This window comes from Myotis brandtii, unplaced genomic scaffold (assembly GCF_000412655.1).
Source record: "Myotis brandtii unplaced genomic scaffold, ASM41265v1 scaffold190, whole genome shotgun sequence".
Taxonomy (NCBI): domain Eukaryota; kingdom Metazoa; phylum Chordata; class Mammalia; order Chiroptera; family Vespertilionidae; genus Myotis; species Myotis brandtii.
Window position 1 is genome coordinate 5,626,663 of NW_005357076.1, and position 23,730 is coordinate 5,650,392.

General features: G+C 53.2%; 1 protein-coding gene across 3 annotated transcripts; it reads left to right on the forward strand.

Moving 5' to 3' along the window:
* The first annotated feature begins 6,098 nt into the window (after positions 1-6,098).
* DNAJB12 (DnaJ (Hsp40) homolog, subfamily B, member 12) lies at positions 6,099-23,216 on the forward strand. Of its 3 annotated transcripts, none has more exons than XM_005864689.2 (9): positions 6,099-6,377; positions 13,575-13,758; positions 15,187-15,332; positions 16,590-16,775; positions 16,892-16,971; positions 17,964-18,073; positions 19,464-19,636; positions 20,161-20,258; positions 21,436-23,216. In XM_005864689.2, exons 1-9 carry the CDS (start codon positions 6,245-6,247, stop codon positions 21,463-21,465), a joined length of 1,140 nt encoding a protein of 379 aa, XP_005864751.1. In that variant the 5' UTR covers positions 6,099-6,244; the 3' UTR covers positions 21,466-23,216. The 3 variants fall into 3 exon arrangements, with proteins under 3 accessions (XP_005864751.1, XP_005864752.1, XP_005864750.1); XM_005864690.2 differs by having other exon boundaries at positions 6,135-6,377; positions 20,161-20,312; XM_005864688.2 differs by having other exon boundaries at positions 6,163-6,377; positions 20,161-20,306.
* The last annotated feature ends 514 nt before the right edge of the window (positions 23,217-23,730 follow it).

Consider the following 23,730-nt stretch of genomic DNA (forward strand, 5'->3'; position numbering starts at 1 on the left):
TGGACCTCGAGTCAAAAAGTTTGCCCACCCCTGCTCTAGCTAGTCAAATTAGAAGTTTCCAAGTTTTTCCTTAGATTAAAATCTTGACATCTCGCCTGGCCAGGTGGCTCAGTTGGTTGGAGTGTCGTCCAGTACACCAAAAGGTTGTGGATTTTATTCTGGCCAGGGCACATACCTAGGTTGTGGGTTCGATGCCTGGTTAGGTCAGGGCGTGTATGGGATGTCTGTCTGTCTGTGTGTCTCTCTCTCTTTTTTCTCTCCCCCTTCTCTCTCTAAAATCAATAAACCTTACATGAGGATAAAAAAAAAAATTGTAGTGAGTGATAAATTGAGGTTAGTCAGACCAGCTTTCTAATCCCTTCTGAAACAACAAAGCCTTTCTGAATGGAAATAGTTCAGAGACCCCGCTTAGCAGCAGAGGGGATTGAAGGAAAAAATAGGCATAAAGAGGTCCTACCACACACACACACACACTCATCCCAGCTCTACAGATCCTGGTGCTCCAGACCCTACCAACCAAGTCAAGTGACTAACTCCAGATTCGAGATTTAATTCAGATTTTGTTATTTACATGCACTGAGGGAAAAGAAAGGAGGGCTCTCCAGCCAGTAGCTGGGCAATCACAGTCCAATTCCTTAACACAACGGAATTCCAGGCCTCCTTTACATGAGTGCTTTCTTCACAAAGTCAAGTACCTGTCGTCAGCCAGGGAAGAGAGGCCTCAGAATCGTCAGAAAATGGAGGAGGTGACCTCATGATACGTAGCAGTGTGGACAAAAAGGGGTCCCTGCAATAAATCTATCTGAAGAACCTCTCAGAGGATCTGATCATAAATTCCTAACTAAGCAGATCATGATGGGTAGTCACACCTCAGGCCTCAAACTTCCATAATAAAAGATTATATTTGCTGTAAGAAAGCCCTGTCCATTGTTTTGTGCACCTAGGTTTACACACTTTTAAAATACCTCTTTTTGCCCAGCCGGCATGGCTCAGTGGTTGAGCATTGGCCTGCCAGGAGGTCATGGTTCGATTCCTGGTCACGGCACAGGCCTGGGTTGTGGGCTCGATCCCCAGTGTGGGGCGTGTAGGAGGCAGCCGATCAATGATGCTCTCTCATTATTGATGTTTTTATATATCTCTCTCCCTCTTTCTTCCTCTCTGAAATCAATAAATATATATTAAATAAAAAGAAATAAAATACCTCTTTTTCAGCAGCCATCGACGTTTCTCTTTCTCCCTCCTTCCCTCTCTAAAATAAAAATAAATAGCCTTTTTCAGACCTCTAGGAAGTTAATCACCCTCAAGAGAGCACAAATCTTAACTATCCTGTAATCCAATTCCTGTTGCTTTCTCCCACCATCATATAATCTTCCTTATGTTCTCTCCTTAATTTCAAATGCATAAAAGAAACTGCAAAGCTATCATTCTCCAGAGCATTTGAGATCTTGCCTCCTGGCAATGTTACCAGTTTGGCTCAAATAACCTCTTATAAAAACCCTCTACAGCCCTAGCAGGTTTAGCTCAGTGGACAGAGTGTCCGCCTGGGGACTGAAGGGTCCTGGGTTCGATTCTGGTCAAGGGCACATGCCTTGGTTGCAGGCTGGATCCCCAGTAGGGGGCGTGCAGGAGGCAACTGATCAATGATTCTCTCTCATCATTGATGTTTCTATCTCTCTGTCCCTCTCCCTTTCTCTCTAAAATCAATTAAAATAATATTTTTTAAAATCCTCTACAGTTTTGGACATTTCTTACATCAACAGCAGGAAAGAGAAAAATGAACGTTGCAATCCTAAGTCAACAAACTTCAGAGAGGCTCTCTGAAATGAATCCCAGTGTTTATTCATTAAGGACCTATCAATTTTTGAAGAGTTTAACTTTCTCTAAGTGTAAGGCTCTCCTGGTAACGAGGGGCAGATGTCTTCACCACCAGGACACTGTACTGGACTAGCTTGGAGTCAGGAGTTTGCATTGGGAAGGGAATAGAAAGGAAGGCTGGAGGTAAAGAAATTTCCAAGGAGTAGCATGTATAGCCAAGGAGGCCATGGCCTTGCTTCTTATTACACTGAGAAAATAAAAATTACCTGAAAAGAATTTCCTCATGTTCCCACTTCCAAACTTACCAGCTGGCCTGCACGTACCTAGCCACACACTCTTCCCTCCTGAAAAATCATTGAGTTGTTTATGAAGCTATCTAAGACCAACCCCTCACTTGTGCCCTGGATCCCACCTCTTCTGTCTACTCCTGTAATTGTCTCCTTTCTTTTCTGCATCACCAACATTTCTTTCCCACTCAAATAAGTCCTATCACACGGTACTATATCTCACTTAAACAAAAGAAAACAAAACTTTCCCACATTCCTCTCCACTACCAAGCCATTTCTCCCTCACTCTCTTGAATCCATTCCCATAAGGTTTTTTTAATAGGTGTCTTTTTTTTAAGTTTTTATTGATCTTTAGAGAGAGAGGAAGAGAAAGGGAGAAACAATGATATGAGAGCAAAACAGTGATTGGCTGTCTCCCACATGCCCCCACCAGGGATTGAACCAGCAACCTTGGAGTGCACGGGATGACACCCAACCGAACCATACCAGCTAGGGAGATTGTTTATTGATTTTTAGAGAGGAAGGGATAGGGAGAGACAGAGAGAGAAAGACAAAAATGTGAAAGCACAACAGCAGTATTGATCAGCTCACCACTGACCTCCACACTGTCAAATCCATTGGTCAGTTCTGAGCCCTCATATTGCTTGGCCTCTCTGTATGGTTTGCAGAACTTCGACCCCCTTCCTCCCTCTGGAAACATTTGTTTCACTTAGCTTCTGAAATAACTAATTTTCTTACCTGTCAGAGCTGCTTCTTCATTCTCCTTTCCTGGATTCTCTTCTTCTAGACCTCTAAACAGTGGGTGTGGCAGGATTCAGTAACCAGACTTCTACTCCTCTCTACCTACACTCGCTTCCTTGGTGCATTTAGTCCCATCGCTTTAAATACCATTTTATATACACTGATAATTCCCAAAATTATATTTCCAGCCCACCTTCTCCCCAAGGGCAACTCTATATCTTCACTTGATTCTAAAAGACACCACAAACTAAATCAAACATTTAATAGTCTCCCTACGAGGGTGCTGCTCTCACTCAGTCTTCCCTCAGTTTTGGTAAATGGAAACTCTGTTCTTCCACTTATTCAGGCTAAAAATCTTGGAACCATCCCGACTCCTTTCTTTCCCTCATATCCCACCTCCAATCCATCAGCAAAATCATTTTGTGTCTACAAAATATATCCATAATTTGACTTCTCACCACCTCTGCCATCGCTCTACCCAAGTTACCATTAATTTTCACCTAGATTATAGTAGTAGCCTCCTAACTCTCACCTCTAGTGCCTCTTACCAAATCCTGCTTGAGAGGCCAAACAATATAAGGACTGAGAAATGAACAATGGATTTGGCAATGTGGGTCATTGGTAACTGGCTTTCACGGGAATGGTAGGCATGAAAGCCTGATAGACCTGAATTCCAATCTAGAGTGAAATCCTGCACGCCCCCCACAGGGTATCCTCCTTGTTGGTCCTATAACTACCAAGTCAAGTTCCTGATTCAGAGCCTTTGCATTTGCGCTTCCTTTTGCCTGGACCACCCTTCCTCCAGGTAGTCACATCTGGAATACCTACTTTCTCTCCAGAATTCAACTTTCCATTTAAAACAAAGCTTCTGATTTTAAAAAACAAACAACAACAAAAAACAGTGACCCTTCAGTCGGCGGGCCAACGACAATGCTCTATCCACTTAGCCAAACTGGCCAGGGCTCTCTTCATTTTTAAAGTTTGTGACTTTAATGATATCTACAGATTTCCCTTTGTTATATAATACTGCATAGTCACATGATCCAAGGTTTAGGATGTGGACATCTTTAGGGAGCCTTCTGCCTACCCCAAATAAAAACGGTGACCCTTCAGTTGGCGGGCCAACGACAATGCTCTATCCACTTAGCCAAACTGGCCAGGGCTCTCTTCATTTTTAAAGTTTGTGACTTTAATGATATCTACAGATTTCCCTTTGTTATATAATACTGCATAGTCACATGATCCAAGGTTTAGGATGTGGACATCTTTAGGGAGCCTTCTGCCTACCCCAAATAAGTAATATTGTTGAAATAAAATCAGAGTAACAAACATGTTTACAGAAAAAAGCCTACTCCTTATTCTTTCCACCTGATTCCTTACCTATCCTTACCAGCTAACCACTATTTGTAGTTTCTTGTGTATTCTTCCAGAGTTGTTTTTTATAAACATAGTATGAATGTTGGGGTCCAACCCCAGCAGGTCCAGGGGTTCCCAAAGGTGCGGACGGAGTCGGCGAAGAAGGAATGACACGGAGGCAGCGTTCAGTTGATCAGCATGGTTGGGTTCTCTCTTTATTGTCCTGTTACATCTATATTTATACTATTTGATCCCATAAGCATGCCTCTATAATTACATCATGGTATATTTTGGGTCACGTTCTACAATTCCTTGTTTCTTATCTGACCTTAGCCAAAAATCCTGTCTCTATCTAGTTCTGTTGATTTTAATCTTGTCTAGGTTAATCTCTGTGTTCCATTACAAGGGCTATTCCAAGGTCACTACTCTACTGATAAGCTACAAGGAAGTGACTGAAGGAGTTTATCCTACCCAGTAAAGGTTATGTCCTCCCAGCCCCGCTGCTTGCCTTCCCTGGGACTGCCCTGTGTCGGTGGGTCTCCAGGGGTATAGGCTTTGGTGCTTTCCCTGGTGGGCAGACCCCTGGGGATGTGGGCCCAACAAGTCCCAAATTTATTGCCAACAGTCTTAGTCCAAGTTCTTCATAAGTAGTACATGGTATTTCTGTCACTAGGGGGTACTGATTTATTTTCTTCCTTAGTCCTGTTAACCCCTAACCTGGGGAAACAACCTTTCTCGGGGAGGTGGTTCTGGTTAAAACATATGTCATATACGCCAGGTCCCTTGAAACATAAGCTGTGCAGATGTTTCTTCCCTGCAGCGACTGCGTCAGGCAGCAAGGGTGGATCGGCTTCCAGCATATGAATATGAATACTATTCTTCTCCCTACTTACATTGAAGGTGTACTATTGCAGCTTGCTTTTATTCTTTTTTAAATTGAATGTCACTTGGAGATGTTTTCCTTACAGTGCATAGAGGAAGTTCTTCATCCATCTCTATAAAGCACGGTACTCCATAAATGGGTACTATAATGTGACCCTGCCTCCTGCTGATGGGCTGCTGACCTGTTTCCAATATTCTGCTACATAATCAATAGCTGTCAGTGACTAACTTCACACATTATTTCTTCCATGTGACCACTGATTGCATTTTATTTGTTTATTTTCATTTTAGTTCTAACATCTCTAAGGCTAGTGACAAGTTGGCGTGATGGCAATCTCTTGACACCCATCTTGCCTTGGTGGCCCAGGAAATGGAGGTTTTAGCTTGACTTTGTGAATGTGAGTCATTGCTCTACCTGGCTAAGTCTCAATTCCTCCAAAAGCATCCTCAGCTTTTCTGTAGGACCTCTGACCATCCCAATGTACTTCCATTGCTCCACCATCCCATCCGTCCCCTGGGGCGGCCATTAGCCTCAAGGTGATGTGAGTGGTACCCCCAGAGATAACGTTATGCCACCAGGAAGTGTAAGCTGCCACCAAATAGATAAATAATTAATAAATAAATAAATAAATAAAAGCAAGCTTCTGGGAGAGACAATGTCTCTTATCAGGCCATTTAAAATAGCACCTTCTACTCTCTATCCCTTTATTTTCCTTCACAGCGTTCGTCTCTACCTGAATGTATATATTTACGGGACGGCTCCCCGCCCCCTACACACACTGGAACGTAAGCTCCCTGAGGGCAGGAGCTTGGTTTTGTTCACCACAGCACGCCCGCCATGGCCAGCAGCGGGTTCTCAATAAACACCTGCCGAATGAGTAACTAAATCACCTTCGTCTCAAACGCACAGCTACTACCGAGAACGCACCAGCACACTCAGCAGTGAGACCCTAACTCTGACCCTCCGGCCCCGGAAACGCAGGCGTGCACCCGGAACCCGCTCCTCAAGGCCGCGCTTCCGCCCTCGCTCGCCTCTCGGAAAAGGGGGGGCGGCGGGCCTATGTCATCACCCTGCGCCCGCCTGCCCAGCGACGCGCCGGCGGCTGGCGCAGCCCTTCGCTCGCCCGGCCTCCCCCTCCCCGGTTCCGCGCTCTGGTTCCGCCATGGAATCCAACAAGGATGAAGCCGAGCGCTGTATTAGCATCGCCCTCAAGGCCATCCAGAGCAACCAGCCCGACCGGGCGCTCCGCTTCCTGGAGAAGGCACAGCGGCTGTACCCGACGCCGCGCGTTCGCGGTGAGTGTGGTGCCGGCGAGACGGAGGGGACATTAGGACTAATGGGGGGAATACGGGAACGGACCGACGGGAGCAGTTGGAGGAGGGGGAGGGGTGGCGAGGCGCGGCTACGCCTGCGCACTGGGGCGCGCGGTGGCTGCTGGGAGGTGTAGTCTTTCGACCCCACGCCTCTCCGGGATGCTGCACACCTGCTGTCGGGGGCGACCGGCGACCTGAGCTTTCCGGGTGCTCGCCGCACCCTCTGAAATGTAGAGTTCCCAAGAATGAGAGGCGCTGGCAGACGGGGCGAAGGGGACTTGCCTGAGGTCGAAATGGAACTACTTTTCCCAAGGGGCCATTCGGTGGCCCAGGGCCAGGTGCCGGCCTGGGAAACATTATAGTTTAATAAACATAACTACTCCGACAGAGAGACAGGGTTCTAGAGAGGGAAAGAGGACTTCCGACCTTCGTGTGCCCGCGAAGGCGTCTTCCTATCCTCGCTCTCTCGCACGTTTCCGGTGGGATGCCGGGGACCACCTTCCCAGAACTAGAGCCTCCTCCTCCGCCCCTGCCCCTCCGCCCACCCCCGGCGCCTGGACGGTCTGTCCCGAGACCGGCTTCTCACTCGCTCCGGGAGTCTCTTCGCTCGCTTGTGACATCCCGGGCGGACTAGTCCGTCTGGTCGCAGACGCTGGCCCCTGCCACCCCCACCCTCACACCCTCGCCCCCTCGCCTCCAAGAGTCCATCAGTGGCTGGCCGCATGGGCGGCCGGGCGGCAGCAGGCTGTCCTGCTGTAGAGCCCTGGACTGAATGACGCCTTCCAAACCAGGGAGGGAAAAGGAATTGTCTCAACTACTCAGCATGTCGCGGTACCCGGGAACCCTCTGTTTTCTCTGACCTAAGTCTTCTAAGCAGTTTTTCCTAATGGAAGGTGGAAGAGAGAAAGGGGTAGTCTGTTAGAGATCAGCGCCTGCAGTTACCACTTAGCCAACCGTCTGGCATGTAACAGGTGCTCGGTCTCATCCTGACGGCGACCATGTGATTTTTCTGAGCTTGGGTTTACTTAACCTTGAAAAATAAAGGGTTGGCACAGATAATAAGAATAACAGTAATACCCATGGAGCTTTTCCGTTGAGAAAGCTCTTTGGAATGCATTTTCTCACTTGAGCTTGACCTGTCGGGGAGGCAGAGCAAAGATGATCATTGCCCTATAGAGGAAGGCATATCTCAGAAGTAAGGGGCTTCTCCAGTATTACACAGCTAGGATTTGGGGAGTTCTGGGACCCTATAAATATTTGCTAAAGAAATAAAATGAACCTGGCGAGCAGCAGCCAGCCTCCTAATCGTTCTTGCCCAGGTTATGAAATTGAGAAGGGAGCACCAGCAGAGAGGTGGCCTGGGATGCCTGCATTTTCCTGCCTCCTGACTCTGCATGTTGATCTTTTGCCCTCTTTGCCAGGACTCCTGAGATAACCCGCTGGAGGAGCCCAGGAAGTAAATCACACTGAGTAAGAGGAGAGCAGGGTGGGGTAGGGCCCCCCGGCTCTCAGAACTCTATCTGACTCGGATGCCTCTGGGGCCTCAGGAGCAGGCAGCCAAGAATGGAGGGTAACATAGCTTGTGGAGAGCTTCCTGCCAGCAGGCCTCCTGGGCTAGTTCGGGGCTTTGATGGCTGTCCTTCCTGGGGCTCTGGCACTGGAATTTGCTCAGGCAGAAGAGTCACCAGCTGCATATTTGTAATATTTCTGATATTCCGGAAAGAGTGTATGCCTCGTGCTTCTCTGTAAACATCATCTTGTGCCCTCTCTGGCCCTGCACACTGAGCTGACAAGAACCTGCGGTTAATTTTGGCCTGGGATGGGGAAATCTTGGTTAGAAAAGTACAATAGGTAGTATTGTCCATACTCACTATGTGAGGTTTGAACTTACTCCAGATGCTCATTCAGTGCAGCTGACATTTTTGTTTTGTTTGCAAAGTCCTCTGCTTGGTACTAAGTGCTTTAGCAGGGTTGGTAAGAAATGATCCTTTGCCTCAAGGAGCTTACGATCTAGTGAGGGAGACAGATTACAGAAAAGATAATATGGTGAGCCATAAAACAATAATTGTGACTAAACAAAAATTAAGCGGTGTCAGATGCTGAGGGCTTAAGTGTTTGAACTGTACTTTGGAGGAGGGGAGGAGACTTGGAGAAGGGCATACTGGGAGACATGGGGCTGGAAGTTGTGAGGGTTGGAGGAAGAGATTGAGTGTAGCAAGATTTGGAGGCTGTGGGGGTAGTAATTTGATTGTAGAGACAATTAAGTTTGGAACATAGAATGGGGCCAGATTGTGTAGATCCTGTCCTGCGCTGCCTGGGATATTCACTCTGTAGTTGGTGAAAAAACCATTGACGTTTAGATGGCAGAAAGACGATAAACGTATTTTTCTTAAGAGAGAACAGGGTGAAGTGTCAGTAAGAGGAAGGAGAGACTCCAGGCAGAAACTGGTTGGGAGAGAGTTGCACTAAGTAGGTGAGGAGCTCTGAGGGCCTGAGATAAATGCAGTCTGGAGGAGGAGGGGGTCACTGGGTGGAGCCACCAAGCCTGGTGTGAGAAAGGGATGCTAAGGAGAAACGGGCGCTCAGAATCCAAGCCTGTGTGCCTGGACAGACAGTACAGCCAAGGAACACGGTGGGAAGAGATGGGCAGAGTCTGAGGTGCCGGTGGATTGTTGCTGGTGGGCTGTTCAAAGGAGCTTATAGCTTGGAGCTCAGGAGAGAGAGCCTGAGGTTCTAGCTGGAAGTCTGGTCTCAGTGTGACCGAGCTTATGGGAGTTGTGCTGGCTGAAGTCACTGTGGGAAAGTGTGGAACATGTAGAGGAGGTTGCTGCTGGCACACCCGTAGCCATAGAGTGAGATGGAGCAACCACAGGAAGAGGCGGTCCCAGGAGAGAGCCGCTGCCAGGTAGCCATGGAGCAGTGTGCCGAGGAGGTGGTGAGCCGCCCTGTCAGTTGCTGCAGAGGCCACATGGGAAAAGGACAAGTTGAGAAATGAAAGGGAAGGATCAAGAGCATGGAAGGGAAGTGGAAGGACAGAAAGAGGGAAGGGTTGGGGTGAGGAGGCTCAGAGCAACCTGGAAGGGTCAAAGAACCTCACAGTGAAAAGACATGAGGGGCCCTGGCCGGTGTGGCTCAGTTAGTTGGAGCATCGCCCCATGCATCGAAGGGTCTCGGGTTTGATTCCCGGTCAGGGCATGCACCCAGGTTGTAGGTTTGATTCTCAGTTGGGGCATATGCAGAACACAACCCATTGATGTTTCTCTCTCTCCCTCTCCCTTCCTTTCTCTCTAAAATCAGTAAAAACATATCCTCAGGTAATGATTTAGAAGAAAAAAAGAAAAGATATGAGGGGACTTGGAACCCGTGCTGCAGGAAGTGGGATGGTGAGGCACCAAGGGCTGGACACGCACTGAGGAGCAGTAGCCAGGCCCTAAGCTGGGATGCCACAGGGCAGGGCTAGTGGAGCTCGTCAGTCCCTTTCTGAGACTCTCTATTCGGTGCCTGGCACCCTCGTAGACATTGGCTTTGCCTGAGGCTTAGGAATCATGGTAGAAGGTCCCAGGGAGCTGATGAGAACATCTGTAGGCCTCAGTTTCCCCAGCATACAAAGAAAGCGTTGGCCTGAATGATCTTGCAGCTCAGGCTGCGTGAACTCGTATGAGATGGCCGGCTCTGGGTCCAGGCTACGTCAGGAGGGCCAAGGTGGGAAGGCCGCGCAGGGACAGGGGAGGACTTGTCGAGAGATACTGGCCCTCAGGGTCTAGGACAGAGCGGGAAGGCCACGCAGGGACAGGGGAGGACTTGTTGTCGAGAGATACTGGCCCTCAGGGTCTAGGACAGAGAGGTGCTCGTACTGGTGAGGTCTAGGGTGGGGCTGTCCATTCAAGTCGGTCAGCCATCATGAACCTCACTGTGTGCTCAGCGCTTCCACTCACCTGATTTCACTGAGTCTTTTTACCCCTCAGAGCAGCCCTGTGAAGGTGGAGATCCTATCTTCACTGAGGAATTAGATAACCTGACAAGGCTACATGGTAATTAGCAAAAGAACCTGCCTGCCTAGCTTCACTCCCAGACTCTCCCTACGCTGGCCTCCCTTTCCCAGCGCACTCTGAACACTACAGGTCCATAGAGCCTGGAAAGAAAAGGAACAGGTAACACTTACTATTTGCTGGAAATTGGATAAAGTTCTTTAAATGCGTTTACTCATTTACTCTATTAACTCTCGAGGGAGATGCAGCTTTACGAGGGGAAGCTGAGTTAACTTGTCCAAGACGACCTTGCTAGCAAGTGGCAGAGCCGGGTTTGAACCCAGGCAGCCTGACTCTCCAGCCTGGGGTTGAGGTGGGGCCACTGCTGGTGGCTTTGGCTGTAGAAATGCTTTCACCTCTACCTCAGCTGCCCCCTCTCCCCCCAGCTTTGTTTCTTCTCCCAACTCCCTTCTTTTTAAATGTCTGCTGGCTTCACTGGGAAGGGGCAGAATCGGGATTTGAACCCAGCCATGTCGGTCTAACTCCAGATTGACATCCAGCTGTTCTAGCTGCTCTTCTGTGACCTTCTCCTGTCAGCACTGTGCCAGTGAGGGGTGTAGCAGTGAGTCAGGAGGAGCCAGTCACGTCCCACGGGCCCGAAAGGGGGTGTCCGGGCCACCAGAGAGGCCTGCTTGTCAGCCACCAGGAATCTTCCATTCCCAACTCAAGCAGGAACCTTCTGTCTGACCCAGAGCGCATACTTCCCTATGGGCTCTCTGCAGCATAGAGAATAGAGTGGCTGACTCCATGTAACTGCCCCGAAAAGCTTCCAGAATCTTCCCTGCGGAGTACTAGAGAGAGTCCCATCTCCTAGCTCACTGGTCGGCAAACTGCGGCTCGCGAGCCACATGCGGCTCTTTGGCCCCTTGAGTGTGGCTTTTCCACAAAATACCGACTTCTGTGCATGGGCCACGAAGTTTCAGTCGCACTGTATGTGCGTGCCCGCACGTGGTATTTTGTGGTGTTTGGTGGACGAGCCACACTCAAGGGGCCAAAGAGCCGCATGTGGCTCACGAGCCGCAGTTTGCCGACCACGGTCCCAGCTGATGAGCCTGGACCACGGGGGCTTCCAGAGAAATTGAAATAAGCAACTTCTTTAAAAGCCCTAAAAAAATATCCCTAGCAAACCAAGCTCCCTCCCTCCGTCCATCATTTTTTTAAAAATATATTTTATTGATTTTTTTACAGAGAGGACGGGAGAGAGAGAGAGTTTTAGAAACATCGATGAGAGAGAAACATCGACCAGCTGCCTCCTGCACACCTCCCACTGGGGATGTGCCCGCAACCAAGGTACATGCCCTTGACCGGAATCGAACCTGGGACCCTTCGGTCCGCAGGCCGACGCTCCATCCACTGAGCCAAACCGGTCAGGGCCCTCCGTCCGTCTTGATCAGCATCTCTTCACCTGTCGGTTCTCTGCGCTGCCATCCCCCGGTGCCTGGCGTGGACCTGGCATCTGGGACAACCTGAAACGTCATGGTCACGTCTGGTCCAAAGCCTGCTGAGTGCTGAGGCTGCCTTCCTACGCCTTGGGACCCCCAGTCCCCACCACCGCGGGCCCCTCATCTTCCTGGCCAACTAGCGCATCAGCCCAGGTCATAATATTCGCAGCTACTCATTTTGAACTTTACTCCGTCAGTCTCCCGGCTGCGTGCTTGCACACATGATCTCATTTCATCTCGTACCCCATTGTGAGGAAACAGAGTCAGAAAGGTCTCGCAGATGGACCAGGGTCACACTGTTAGGATTTAGCTGAGCTGAGGTTTGAAACCTGGGTCTTTCTTTTTTTTTATTTAATTTATTGATTTGAGAGAGAGAGAGAGAGTGATTTGTTATTCCACTTATTTGCATTCATTGGTTGATTCCTGTATGTGCCCTGACTGGGGATTGAACCCACAATGTTGGCATATGGGGACGATGCTCTAACCGACTGAGCTACCAGCCAGGGCAGAACCTGGATTTCACTTCTCTTCTGGAAGGGGCTCCCCTGCCAGATTTGTGGTCTGGGATAGCAGCATGGTGAAGAGCAAGGTCCCATGAGCCCGACATTCTGGGGTTCAGGTGCTGCCTACCAGCTTGTGCAGCCAGGGGCAAGCTGATCAGATACAGCCCCTCCTTATAGTGGGGGTGGTGGTAATAAGACCTCCCTTTAAGGCCGTTGTGAAGACTAAATGAGCTAATACATGCAGAGCACTGTGTCCGGTCCTGCCTGACATAGTGAGCGCTCAGCACCGTTGCTCCTCTCAGAGTGCACGCCCAGGGTTTGCTACGGGAACCCCTGCACCTCCCTCCTGTGGGCAAGCTCGGTTGTCAGCTCCTGTGTATGGATTTCACAGCTGCTGACTCGGTGAGATCGTGAATTTGCTGCAACTAAGACAGCGGTGGCTCACTTGAGTCCTGGTATCCTGCTCAGGCCCCTGGGTGAGACCCAGGTGCTGACACCCAGCACAGTGCCCTGAGCCCAGCAAGGTCTGTCCCTCCTCAGCACAGAGGTGCCCTGGGCCCCTGCGGTGGTCGATGCCTGGTTTCCCAGGACACTGAACCCCGGGTCTGACAGGGGGTTCAGAACTGGCTTTGTGCCTGAAATAAATGGGCGCAGGGGACTTCCGACTTGCGTGTGAATAACCTTGACCCTGTCTGAGGGAGACAGTTGTGCCCTCTATAGACTCTGACATGGCCAGCCATTTGAAAAACGTAAAAACAGCAGATGTTTATCCTGGCCCCTGGGCACGCTCATTGCCCCCACTCCTGCTCAGGGGTAAGCGCAGGCCTCCAGGAGGGTCCCCATTGCAAAGCACTTCGCCATCTCAGCTCTTAACAGAAGATGGCTGTTGAACACACTACTTTGGGATTTAAAAAATCTGAAGTATTAATAGTTTATTTTTGGGAACAGTAAAAAAGAAAAAAATAGTTTGTTTTTATGCTGAGTTTAAAGTGACCTATATATACCCTGCTGGCTCCTGAGGACTGGATCCTAAGAGAGCAGTGGCCCCCACAGGGTGAAGTCAGGCAAGAAGCCAGTGGCTCTGCTGGGAGAACAAGCAGGCGGGTGTGTGGGGCCCTGGCCTCCCCCGGGGTCAGGTGGCCCCGCAGCCGTGACCTGTGGCCTTGCCGGAGCAGGAGCCCTGATTGGTGGCCTTGCCTTGCACAGCCCTGATCGAGTCCCTCAACCAGAAACCACAGTCTGCCGGTGACCAGCCCCAACCCACAGACACGACCCACGCGACCCACAGGAAAGCGAGTGGGTCCGACGCCCCCGCGGCCAACGGTGAAGCTGGAGGAGGAGGCGAGCCCACCAAAGGCTACACTGCGGACCAAGTGGCAGCTGTGAAGAGGTAGACGGCTGGCCTGGCGGGCAGGGCGGGCTGGAGGGGGTGGGAAGTTTCAGATCTAGAGCAGGCCTCGCGCCCTGTGCGTCCTCCACCTCACCTCTGCCTGTGGCCTGGGTGGGCCCTGGGACGGGCTTGAAGGTGGAGCGGGTCCGAGCGGCCAGGCTCACCGGGCCCACTCCCTGTTCCCACAAGGCCCTGGAGGACAGTGTGGGAATCCGAGCTCCACTGTCCCCTCCCCCCAGACAGCCCACAGCAGGGCCTGAAATGCTGACACCGCGGGCTTCCTCTGCTGCTGGCCAGGCCGGCCTGGCCTCCTCACACAGCTCTGTTTGTCAGACAGAGATGGGGCATGGGCTCCCCCCAGGATTCTCCCCCAGCCCACAGCCCCACCCCCAACAAAGACCCTTTCAGACCAGAGCCTGTGTGGGGTGGACTGGAGACAGGAGACAGTGATCCCTCCAAGGCTTGGGCAGGCCCTCCGAGCAGCTCACGTCCAGGCTGAGCGGCCCAGCCAAGCTCTCTTTTCTCCCGGCCTCCCCTCTCGCTGGCCTTGGGACTTCCAAGGCCGTTCCCACGGTCCTGGCTGCTAGTGAAGACATCAGCAAGCTTCAGCGCTGGGTTCAGCCTGCGGTGCCGTAGCATGATTGTAGTTTGTCGTAAAAACACGCCAAATTTACATTATTCTGACCAAATAGGGTTTTGACCGGACAAGCCTATCGGTTGTAGCAATAGAAACTGACTGTGGGGAGTTAGGAGTGCCTGGAAAAGTTCAAGAATCAGGGTCTTCAGGGCCCTGAGATGGGGTGAGCAGACCTGCCATGGCCTTTATTTTTATTTTTTTTTTAAATATATTTATTGATTTTTTACAGAGAGGAAGGGAGAGGGATAGAGAGTTAGAAACGTCAATGAGAGAGAAGCATCGATCAGCTGCCTCCTGCACACCCCTTACTGGGGATGAGCCTGTAACAAAGGTACATGCCCTTGACTGGAATCGAACCTGGGACCTTCAGGCCGACAGTGAGCCAAACCAGCTAAGGCTGCCATGACCTTTATGTTGCCCATTCAAGACTCAAATTGCGAGGAGAGGAGATAGCTGGCCACCACACCTGCCCTGGGGCTGGGGCCGGTGATTGGCAGTCCTTATGAGGTCGCCTGCAGGGAGGGTGCTCTTAGCAAAGGGAAGTGGTTCCTGGTCTGGCAGACACAGCAGCGGCCCCTCTTAAGCCCTAAATGTATTCTTGGTGTTTCTCTGGGCCCCGCCCAGATCCCCATCCCAGTCGGAGCTTCCTGGGGCTCCCTAACCCCACAGTCTGACAGGGTGTGCCCCGAGCCTGCTCAGAGCTGTGTGCTCGGGCTGCTGCTCTGCGCCCACCTCCCCTCATGGCCCCAGGCCCGTGGGGAGCCCCCACCACACCCGTGTCCCTCCCCCAGGGTCAAGCAGTGTAAAGACTACTATGAGATCCTGGGCGTGAGCAGAGGGGCCTCGGAGGAGGACCTGAAGAAGGCCTACCGCAAACTGGCCCTCAAGTTCCACCCAGACAAGAACCACGCGCCCGGTGCCACCGAAGCTTTCAAAGGTAAGCCAGCCCTGGCGTCCTGGCACTTCGGTGTTTGTGTCTCGTCCTTGGAAGAGATAAGGGACTTTCCCAGGAGGCCGCCTTGAGCCCAAGTCCTACGGCTCAGGGGCTGCCTCCTGGGAGAAGGTCCTCGTAGCCACCTCCAGCCACAGGGCCTGTCGGAGCTCCGATCGCACCCTCCTGCCTCCCCTGCCTCCTCATTCCCTGGGGTTAGAGGAGGGGGCGGAGGTGAAAGAGGACCAGTGGCTCCTTGGGGCCAGCCCTGCATGGAACAGTCTGCAGGCGTCACCCCCTGCTGCCTGTCCGTCAGCCCAGAGGAGGAAGGCGAGTGGGAGTAGGAAAGCAAGGCGGCTGTGGTTCATTTCTCCAGCCTGACCTCTGCCTGCAGCCCAGCCCCACCCGGCCTTGGGAGGAGACAGGCGTTCTCCTTATTCCCAGGGGTTCAGCTGAAGCAGGTGCAGCTCTGACCCACTCCTGTGAGAGAGTGGCCGCTTGAGAGGGAGCAAGAGACTCGGGAGGCCCGAGCTGGGGTTCTTTGGAGCCCAGGCTCCCCACCTGGGGAGCTCTGCTGGGAGGCGCCAGTGCCAGGCGGAGGAACGGCAGCTGGGACCTGGGCCCCCCGGGAAGAGAGAGCTCCTCGCCCGGCCACACCACCCGCAGAGGAGGAGCCTCGCCTGGAGCCTCTCCCTGCCGTCCCCCTGGCTTCCCGTTTGCAAGTGGGCATCATGTATCTGCTTGGCCCTGAGGTCGCACTGTGACCTCCACAAAGAAAGGCCCCATCCATCCACGGGCATCTCAGGAGAGGAATGGGGAAGGGGACAGGGGGTGGTTTTCATAAAAGCAGAGAGCGGACTTGAAGGGAGACCCCTGGGCTTGCTTCCTGCTCTGCGACATCAGAGCCTGTGGCTGACACTCAGCCTTTCTGGTCTGTTTTCCCGCTGGTAAAATGGAGATGGGTTGCTGTTAGGAGTAGCTAGGATAATGCCCGCAAAGGGCCTGGCGTGTAGAAAAGGTTGGACTCTCATCATGCGGTGGAGAGCGAGGAGCCTGAGTGTGAGTCCCCAGGCTGCCCAGATTCACTGCGAGGTGTTCCTGCCCGCCACCCCCCACGCTGCCCGCCACCCCCCACGCTGGCCCAAGGACGCCTGCCTCCTTAGCAGCCTCGAAGGCCTGCAGGAAGTGAGCTGTAGGCTGCGTGGGAGCCGTGTCACCCACACCCCCAGCATCCCCAGGCCTGACCCTCTGCCTCCTTTCCAGCCATTGGCACAGCATATGCAGTGCTTAGCAACCCAGAGAAAAGGAAGCAGTATGACCAGTTTGGTGATGACAAGAGCCAGGCGGCCCGGCATGGCCATGGGCACGGGGACTTCCACCGTGGCTTCGAGGCTGACATCTCCCCGGAAGACCTCTTCAACATGTTCTTTGGCGGTGGCTTCCCATCTAGTAAGTCCCCCACCTCCCTCCCCACAGCCCGGTCTCACCAGGTGGTGGTGGGAGACTGGATGCCAGCCTCTGCCTTTCCCGGCAGCCCCCTCCTGACTCGGCCCCTCTGACCGCAGGTAACGTCCATGTCTACAGCAACGGCCGGATGCGCTATAACTACCAGCAGAGGCAGGACCGCAGGGAGAACCAGGGTGACGTGAGTGAGGAAGGGGCTGGGAGCGGAGGGGAGGGGGGCCTGGAGGGGCAGTGACAGGCTCAGCTGTCTATTCTGGATGGCAGCGGTCCCACAGCCTCAGCGGAGGAGCCATCTTGGGCCTCCCTTGCCATTCCGCCGAGCGACACCAGAGGGAGCCACACTCCACGTTGCCCAGAGGAGTGGGGCTTGGATGGCCTCATTTGGAGAATGTAATGCAGAACATTTTCCACCTACAGGCAGTTCGGGTGTGAACAGCCTTTGTGCAGTTCATTTGTTCATAAGGCCAACATTTTCCAAGCAATGGAAAATTAAGCTTCATGGAAGAATTGTCAAGGATAACAATATTGGTGCTGACTCTTGTCTTTTCAGCACTGAAAAAAATGTATGTAAAAGCTATAGCAAGACAATGCTTCCAGCACACTTTGAATGCCACAGAACAGCCAGCCAACTGAAATTAAAGCTGTGGACAGCTGCGGAGCATTTAAGATTATGACAGTGTGGCCTTATGTTTTTGTGTATTTATCTTTAAACTTTAATTTTGTGTATATTTAACATACAGAAGAGTTTTTAAATTACAAATTGTCACACAGTGAACTTTACTTTTCCTTATAGTTTTTTAACTGGCAGTTTGTAAATTGGTAATAGATCCGTATGGTTTAACATTCAGAAAGGTCTATGTCGTGAAAGCCTCCCTCCAGCTCTGCCCCCCATTTCTGGAGGCAGCCACTTTGCTCATTTTTTGGCTTTCTTTCCCCAATGTCTTTAACACCAGTGGCTGTTTTGTTTTTATCTGAGGAAGGTGGCAGGTGGAGGGGCCTCTGTATTGGGGGGGTTATGGGGGGGGAAGGGAGAGAGTGGTGTCATGGCCTGTTTGGTAGTAACTGCCTCCTGCCACCTGGGCTCCACTGAGCTGGGGGAGCTGGTGGTGACTGTGGCGGATGCCGGACCCCCACCCAGGGCTGGCTTGGGTGACCATTGGCTCTTCCCTCCAGGGCGGACTGGGGGTATTTGTCCAGCTGATGCCCATCCTCATCCTGATCCTCGTGTCGGCTCTCAGCCAGCTCATGGTCTCCAGTCCACCCTACAGTCTGAGCCCAAGGCCGTGAGTACCTGTGGCTGCGGGGGAGGCCCGGGTGGAGGGCGGATGGGGACTTTGTGGAGTTTCAGCCACCATTGGGCCTTCCTTCCCATCCTGCAGGCTCTTGATCATAAAGCAGAAAGCTGGCTTAGATCAGGAAAATACATTTTCCCTGTTGAGCAGAAGTTCTTGATGTTTTTAGGATCAGGGTCCCCTAAGAAAATGCAGTGAAAACTGCAGATCTTACCCCTAGAACCTTGCACATACACAGTTTTGCATATCATTCCACAGGCTTCATGACTCCCCACTCCCCCCTCCCCTTGCCCCCATCTTATCTGCTGACCTTGAGATCAGAATCTCTGTTCTGAGGTTCAGGGTGGGGGCTTTAGAGTCAGACAGAGCAAGGGTGGCTTTGAATTCCAGCTCCTCTACTAAGCAGTTGTGTGACCCTGGACAAGTTAAGTAACTTCTCTCAGCCTTGGTTTCCTTATCTGTAAAATGGGAACAACATCTGCCCGCTTGTGAAAATAAAATGAGTAATACACATAAAATGCCGGGCTCGTTGGAAATGCTCAACAGTATTTGTTGAATAAACTTATGGTCCCAACTGCCAGTAGTGAACTTAGGCAACTTATTTGACCATTTAAGGTGTCAGCACCCCTCGCTTATTTCTAGCACCTGACAGTATCTGATGCAGAGCGGGTACTTAGCTTCTATTCGTGGAAGCCCTCTGCTCCCACCTAGCGGCGTGGCCCTGGCTGGGAACCTGGCAGCATCCTCTCGGCCAGCAGGGGGCAGAGTCGGGCCACTGGGTCCACACCAGCCTGCACTGACCTCTGGCCAATGGCAGGCTTTCCTCTGCAGAGGGAGCGATGACAGGCGCAGTGGGCAGGCAGGGGCGTCCTCCCGGAGCACCGACTCCTGTCTGTATTGAGGCTCTTCCCACAGCCTGTGAGCCTGCAGTTGGAGCTGGAAAGATACAGCTCTTTGGAATCCTTCCTGTCATTTTGTTTCTAAGCCTCTAGACTGGGAGCTCCTGGCTAGGCAGGCAGGCAGGTCCTCAGCAAGGATTGGAGGCACAGGTTGCTCAAGTCACACAGCTCGTCAGAGAGGGAGCCCAGACTCACTCCAGGTTCCTGCTTCCCTGACTGGGGCCTCTCAGAAAGGGGCTTCTCCCCAGTGTCCCCCAAGTCCACGGGGAGGTAAACAGGGAGCCTGGGGAGGGCTGGCCGTGGGCTGGGCCATTCGTGCCGGAGGGACACCCCACTTCGAGTGTGTGCAAGTTCCTGCGCTAGTGTGGGAGGGAGGTAACTACTCCTGTGGCCTGGGTGCCCCCATCAGGGGCCTCGCCATCCCCAGAGCTGCCCTGGGCCTGGGGCCCGTGCCCACTTTGTGCCCGGTGTACTCCTGGCAGGTCGGTGGGCCACGTTCACAGGCGCGTCACTGACCACCTGAACGTCGTCTACTACGTGACGGACACCTTCTCTGAGGAGTACACAGGTTCCAGCCTGAAGACGGTTGAGCGGAACGTGGAGGATGATTACATCGCCAACCTCCGAAACAACTGCTGGAAGGAGAAGCAGCAAAGTGAGTGTGCGTGTGTCGGGGACAGGGAGCTTGAGAATAGAGAAGGAGAAAGCCCGCCTCGCCCAGTGATTTGTGGGCCCAGCACCTGGCACTGCCCTGTGCCAGCCGCCTCCCAGCCCAAAGCCAGGCTCCACCCCGTTCCCCTGGAGACTCCCTCCCGGTCCTGTAAGGCGCTGCAGTCCGCCTGTCGTTCGGCTGCCAGAGGCACCTGTATCGACAGAGATTGGAGCAGATCTGCGGGGCACCCACTGATTGGACATCGGTTCTATCTGTGGACCTTGGAGAGGCCGGACCAGGAGGACAGGCTCTGACCTTGGCCGGCCTCACCCCCTCTCTCTAGAAAGGGGCCGCTGTTTCTGCCCCAAGTTGGGACCAGTCTTTGCTCCTTCAGTGTCTTCCCTAAAGGTCCTCTGTCCCAGCTCCTGGGCCTATAACAGCCTTCCCTCTGTCCCCAGACCAGACAGGGGCCCTAGTGGCTGCAGGAGGTCCTGGGTGTGCCCTAACCCTGCCCCATTGCTTTGCAGAGGAAGGCTTGTTGTACCGGGCCCGCTACTTCGGCGACACCGATATGTACCACAAAGCACAGAGGATGAGCACCCCAAGCTGTAACCGACTGTCAGAGGTGCAGGCCTCCCTGCATGGATAGTCCTGGGCCAGCCACACGACCGAGGTCCAAGTATGAGCCAGGGCCTCCTCTGCCCTGCAACTTCCAGCAGCTCTGGCCCTGGTCATGAGGCCGAGGAGGGTGGGAGGGAGAGGGGAGAGCCCCTGTGATGGCACAGACTCCTTGTCCCCAGCCTGACCTCCAGCTGCAGAGTTGGGGCAGCTCGGGGGTGTGCTTGGAGACTGAGGTCTGCTTCCGGCCTGTACTCTTCACCCCCGTCCCCCTACTCCCTGGCTCTGGGGCTGGAGCTGTGGGGTCCCCAAGCAGAAGGGGAGCCCGAGGCTGCTGCTGAGAGCCACTTGTGCCTCCTCGGTCTGCTCCAGCCATCTGGTCACCACGGCCCTTCCCCCAGTGCAGCAGACTATTGTCTGCACCCTGGTGGTTAAGCCACCAAATACCCCTGGGCCCACGGGAGCCCCCCAGGGAGATCCAGGTGGGAACGGGCGGGCCAGGAGCCCTGCCTCTGCCTCTGCTCTCCGGGCAGTGGGACATGGAGCCCAACAAAGGGCAGGAGGAGCCATCAGGCTGGGGCAGGAGAGGCCTGTGCACTTGACCGCTCCCTCTGGCAGGAGCAGAGGCTGGCTCTCTGTGTCGCTCTCGTCTGTCAGTCTCTCACTGTCTTTCTCTTGTCTGTCTGTCACTGTCTCTCATGCTACTGCCCTTGCCGCCTGGAAGCCACAGGGATCCGGCCGCCCAGGCTTCTCACCTGTGGCCTGAAAAAGGGAACAGGAGGCCATGAGTTCAGGGTCGAATGCAGAGCCCTCAGCACAGGGTGGGGGAATGAGAGGTGCTGGTTCAGACCACCTGCCTCCTGTGCCCGTGTGTGTGGGTAGCGGGCTCTGCTTCCAGCATTACCAAGCCCCGAGGAGTGTGGGCGGGGCCGGGAAAGTGCTTTTTCGTGTTGGTGCCTTGTCCATCCCTTTGCCTGTGTCCCCTCAGCAGAGACCCAGGTACAGACTCTCTGCTTTGAGGCTGTTTGCTTGTGCCTCCAGGAGAGTGGAACAGACGGCAGGAGGGCAATCGGGTGCAGCTCAGGTGGGAAAGACAGTGGCAAGGAGGGCTGCCTGTTCGTGTGGGCGAAGCTAGAGCCCCTGGACACGTGACTGCCAGCTAACTGTCCCGCTCTCCTCCCCAGACCATGAAATCCCTGGAGAATTTTTGGTGACATGCACTGAGCCAAGGTGATGAACTGTATATTTAAGGAAAGACATTAAAAAGGAAAAAAAAAACATTAAAATGGATTGGAGGCCGAACGCCACACACTGTCCTCTCTCACCGTCACTGCAGAAAGCTCTAGGACAGCCAGGAAACCTGCACGGGCTGCTTCCCTTCCTCCCAGGCCGGCCGAGCGCGGGCTCCACATCGCTCTCTCCTAGGATACAGAAACCATGGCAACAGAAGCAGAATGTAAAACTTAGCAAATGTCTCTGGGAAGGGCTGGGGGAGGGGACCCCACTGCCTCTCTCCCCCTCCCAGGAGCCACCACCAGTCACCTCAGTGGAATCCAGTCAGAGGCGTAGGCCAAGGATAGAGAGGAGGAGGAGGAAAGAGAACTTTCCAGAAATGTAATTTATAGATGCACGTATATGTATATATATCTATTTATATGTAAATAGCACATATAAAGATATATATAGATATATAGTCTACTTTTTAAACTGCAGGGATTTGGTGAATTATTTAGCTGATTTCTTCCCTGATTTAGAAAACGGACTGTTTGGGGGAGGCAGCCTGGTCCTCCACAGGCTAGACATTAGCCGTAGCTGACGGCGGAAGGAACGTCGGTCAGAGCTTCTAACATTCCCCTCAACCCCGGCCTGGCTTTGATGGCAGCAGCAATCATGGTCGTGTGAATCTTAGGACACTGTTGAAGATTGCCAGGTCTACGGTTCAGCTCGAGGGGAGAAAGTGCCCTTAGGGCCAGGGGCCAGGCCAGTGGTGGTCGTGGGAGAGGCCCCAGAGGGCCCTCTGGGGTGAGACCACCCACCTCAAGCTCTGGCCAGCTCGATGGGCTCTGTCCTGGTGCCCAGGCGCCCCCTGACCCCCTGCCACCCAGAAGAGCAAGGCGGGAAGAGGGACCAGGTTCCGCCTAGCCACCCCACCCCCTACCCCGTCCCTGAGTGAGTCTTGCCTTATAGGTGCCACAGGGCACAGCTCCGTGTTGCCACTGGTTGCCAGAGGCTCTTCCTCCAAGAGCCAGCCAGCTGGTCCAGGCCCCCCAGGCAGCAGCTGACTCCCGAAAGCCAGCGCCTGTGGCCCCTCTGTCTCCGCCTCCGTGGACATGAAGCCACCCAGCCTTCTCCTGCACTTGGGACAAAGGACACATCTGAACAGAAGGGTTTCCTCATCCTCACCTTCAAATGAGGATTTTTTTTTTTTCTCCAAACAGCAGTTGCTGCCAGGGAGGGGGAGGGAGGTTGTATTTATTCCCGCAGTGTCGACTGGGTCTTTTGGACTTGCCATTGTCCTCCCAAATTGTCCTCTGGCGCTGGGTGTACCATCCATCGAGCCTGCCACCTTCCAAAGCCTTACTCCCCCACGCGGCCAGCGAGGAGGGGCTAACCCCCTCCCCGAGTTCCCCCTGGCTCTTTTTTTAAAGCCCCCACCAGACAGGATTCTTTCTGGGAAAGGACGCTTGGTAAAGGAACGCCAGGTCTGGTTTCTGAACAAGATCCTGCCCTGTGATGACGCGGCCACCCGGCCCGGAGAGATGTTCAGAGCAGGACGTGGGCAAGGGTGCCCGCCACGAAGCCCTGGTGCTCTGCCCCTCCACCCGACGGCTGGTCTTGGTAGCTGTCCCTAGATGGGCTGAGCCATGTGCAATAAGAACAGAGATCCTAAAGGATCCCCCGAGAAGCTGTACTTCTTGAATTAGAATTCTGAAATTGTACATCTATAAATATGTTTATTATGTGATTGGCTGTGGTGGGTCTTCATTGAGCAAGGGGGCTAATGTTGGGGGGGGGGTCCACGAGCACCTGTTGCTACTGACATCCTATAAGGAGGTTTTGGTGACACGCCTGAATGTCCCCCTCACCCCTTGCCCCAGCTGACAGCCACTCGGGTCACCAGTGTGCCAGGGCTGACTCCATCCAGGCAAAGGGTAAGGGACTCAAGCCAGGACCCTGGGGTCTCCCACGCCCCTGGGCGGGCAACTGGGACATGATCACAACCTCTGCTTCTCCCAGTTCTTGCTTCCTCCCGCCCTTCGAATCCTGCTGTGAGCAAACCGGTTCCGAATCTCCCTTCTCCTCAGCCCCGAGCTCTAGCTGCCCCCGTGCAGGGCCAGGGAACAGCTCTCCCAGTCTCTTTCCACCTCTGGCTGCAGTCCTCCCAGCCATCCTTCCCGCACCACCCCCACAGCCTGCCCTCCTCCCCCAGAAGGTTGGAAAAGTTAAAAATGAGGCAGCTCCAGCGGGGCTTCCCGCGA

Excerpts from the sequence above, each read along its gene's own strand:
- DNAJB12 (XM_005864689.2), top strand. The coding sequence starts at position 6,245 with ATGGAATCCAACAAGGATGAAGCCGAGCGCTGTATTAGCATCGCCCTC. Across the intron at positions 15,333-16,589 it reads TGCCACCGAAGCTTTCAAAG|CCATTGGCACAGCATATGCA; the intron begins GTAAGCCAGCCC and ends CCTCCTTTCCAG. Across the intron at positions 16,972-17,963 it reads GCAGGGAGAACCAGGGTGAC|GGCGGACTGGGGGTATTTGT; the intron begins GTGAGTGAGGAA and ends TCTTCCCTCCAG.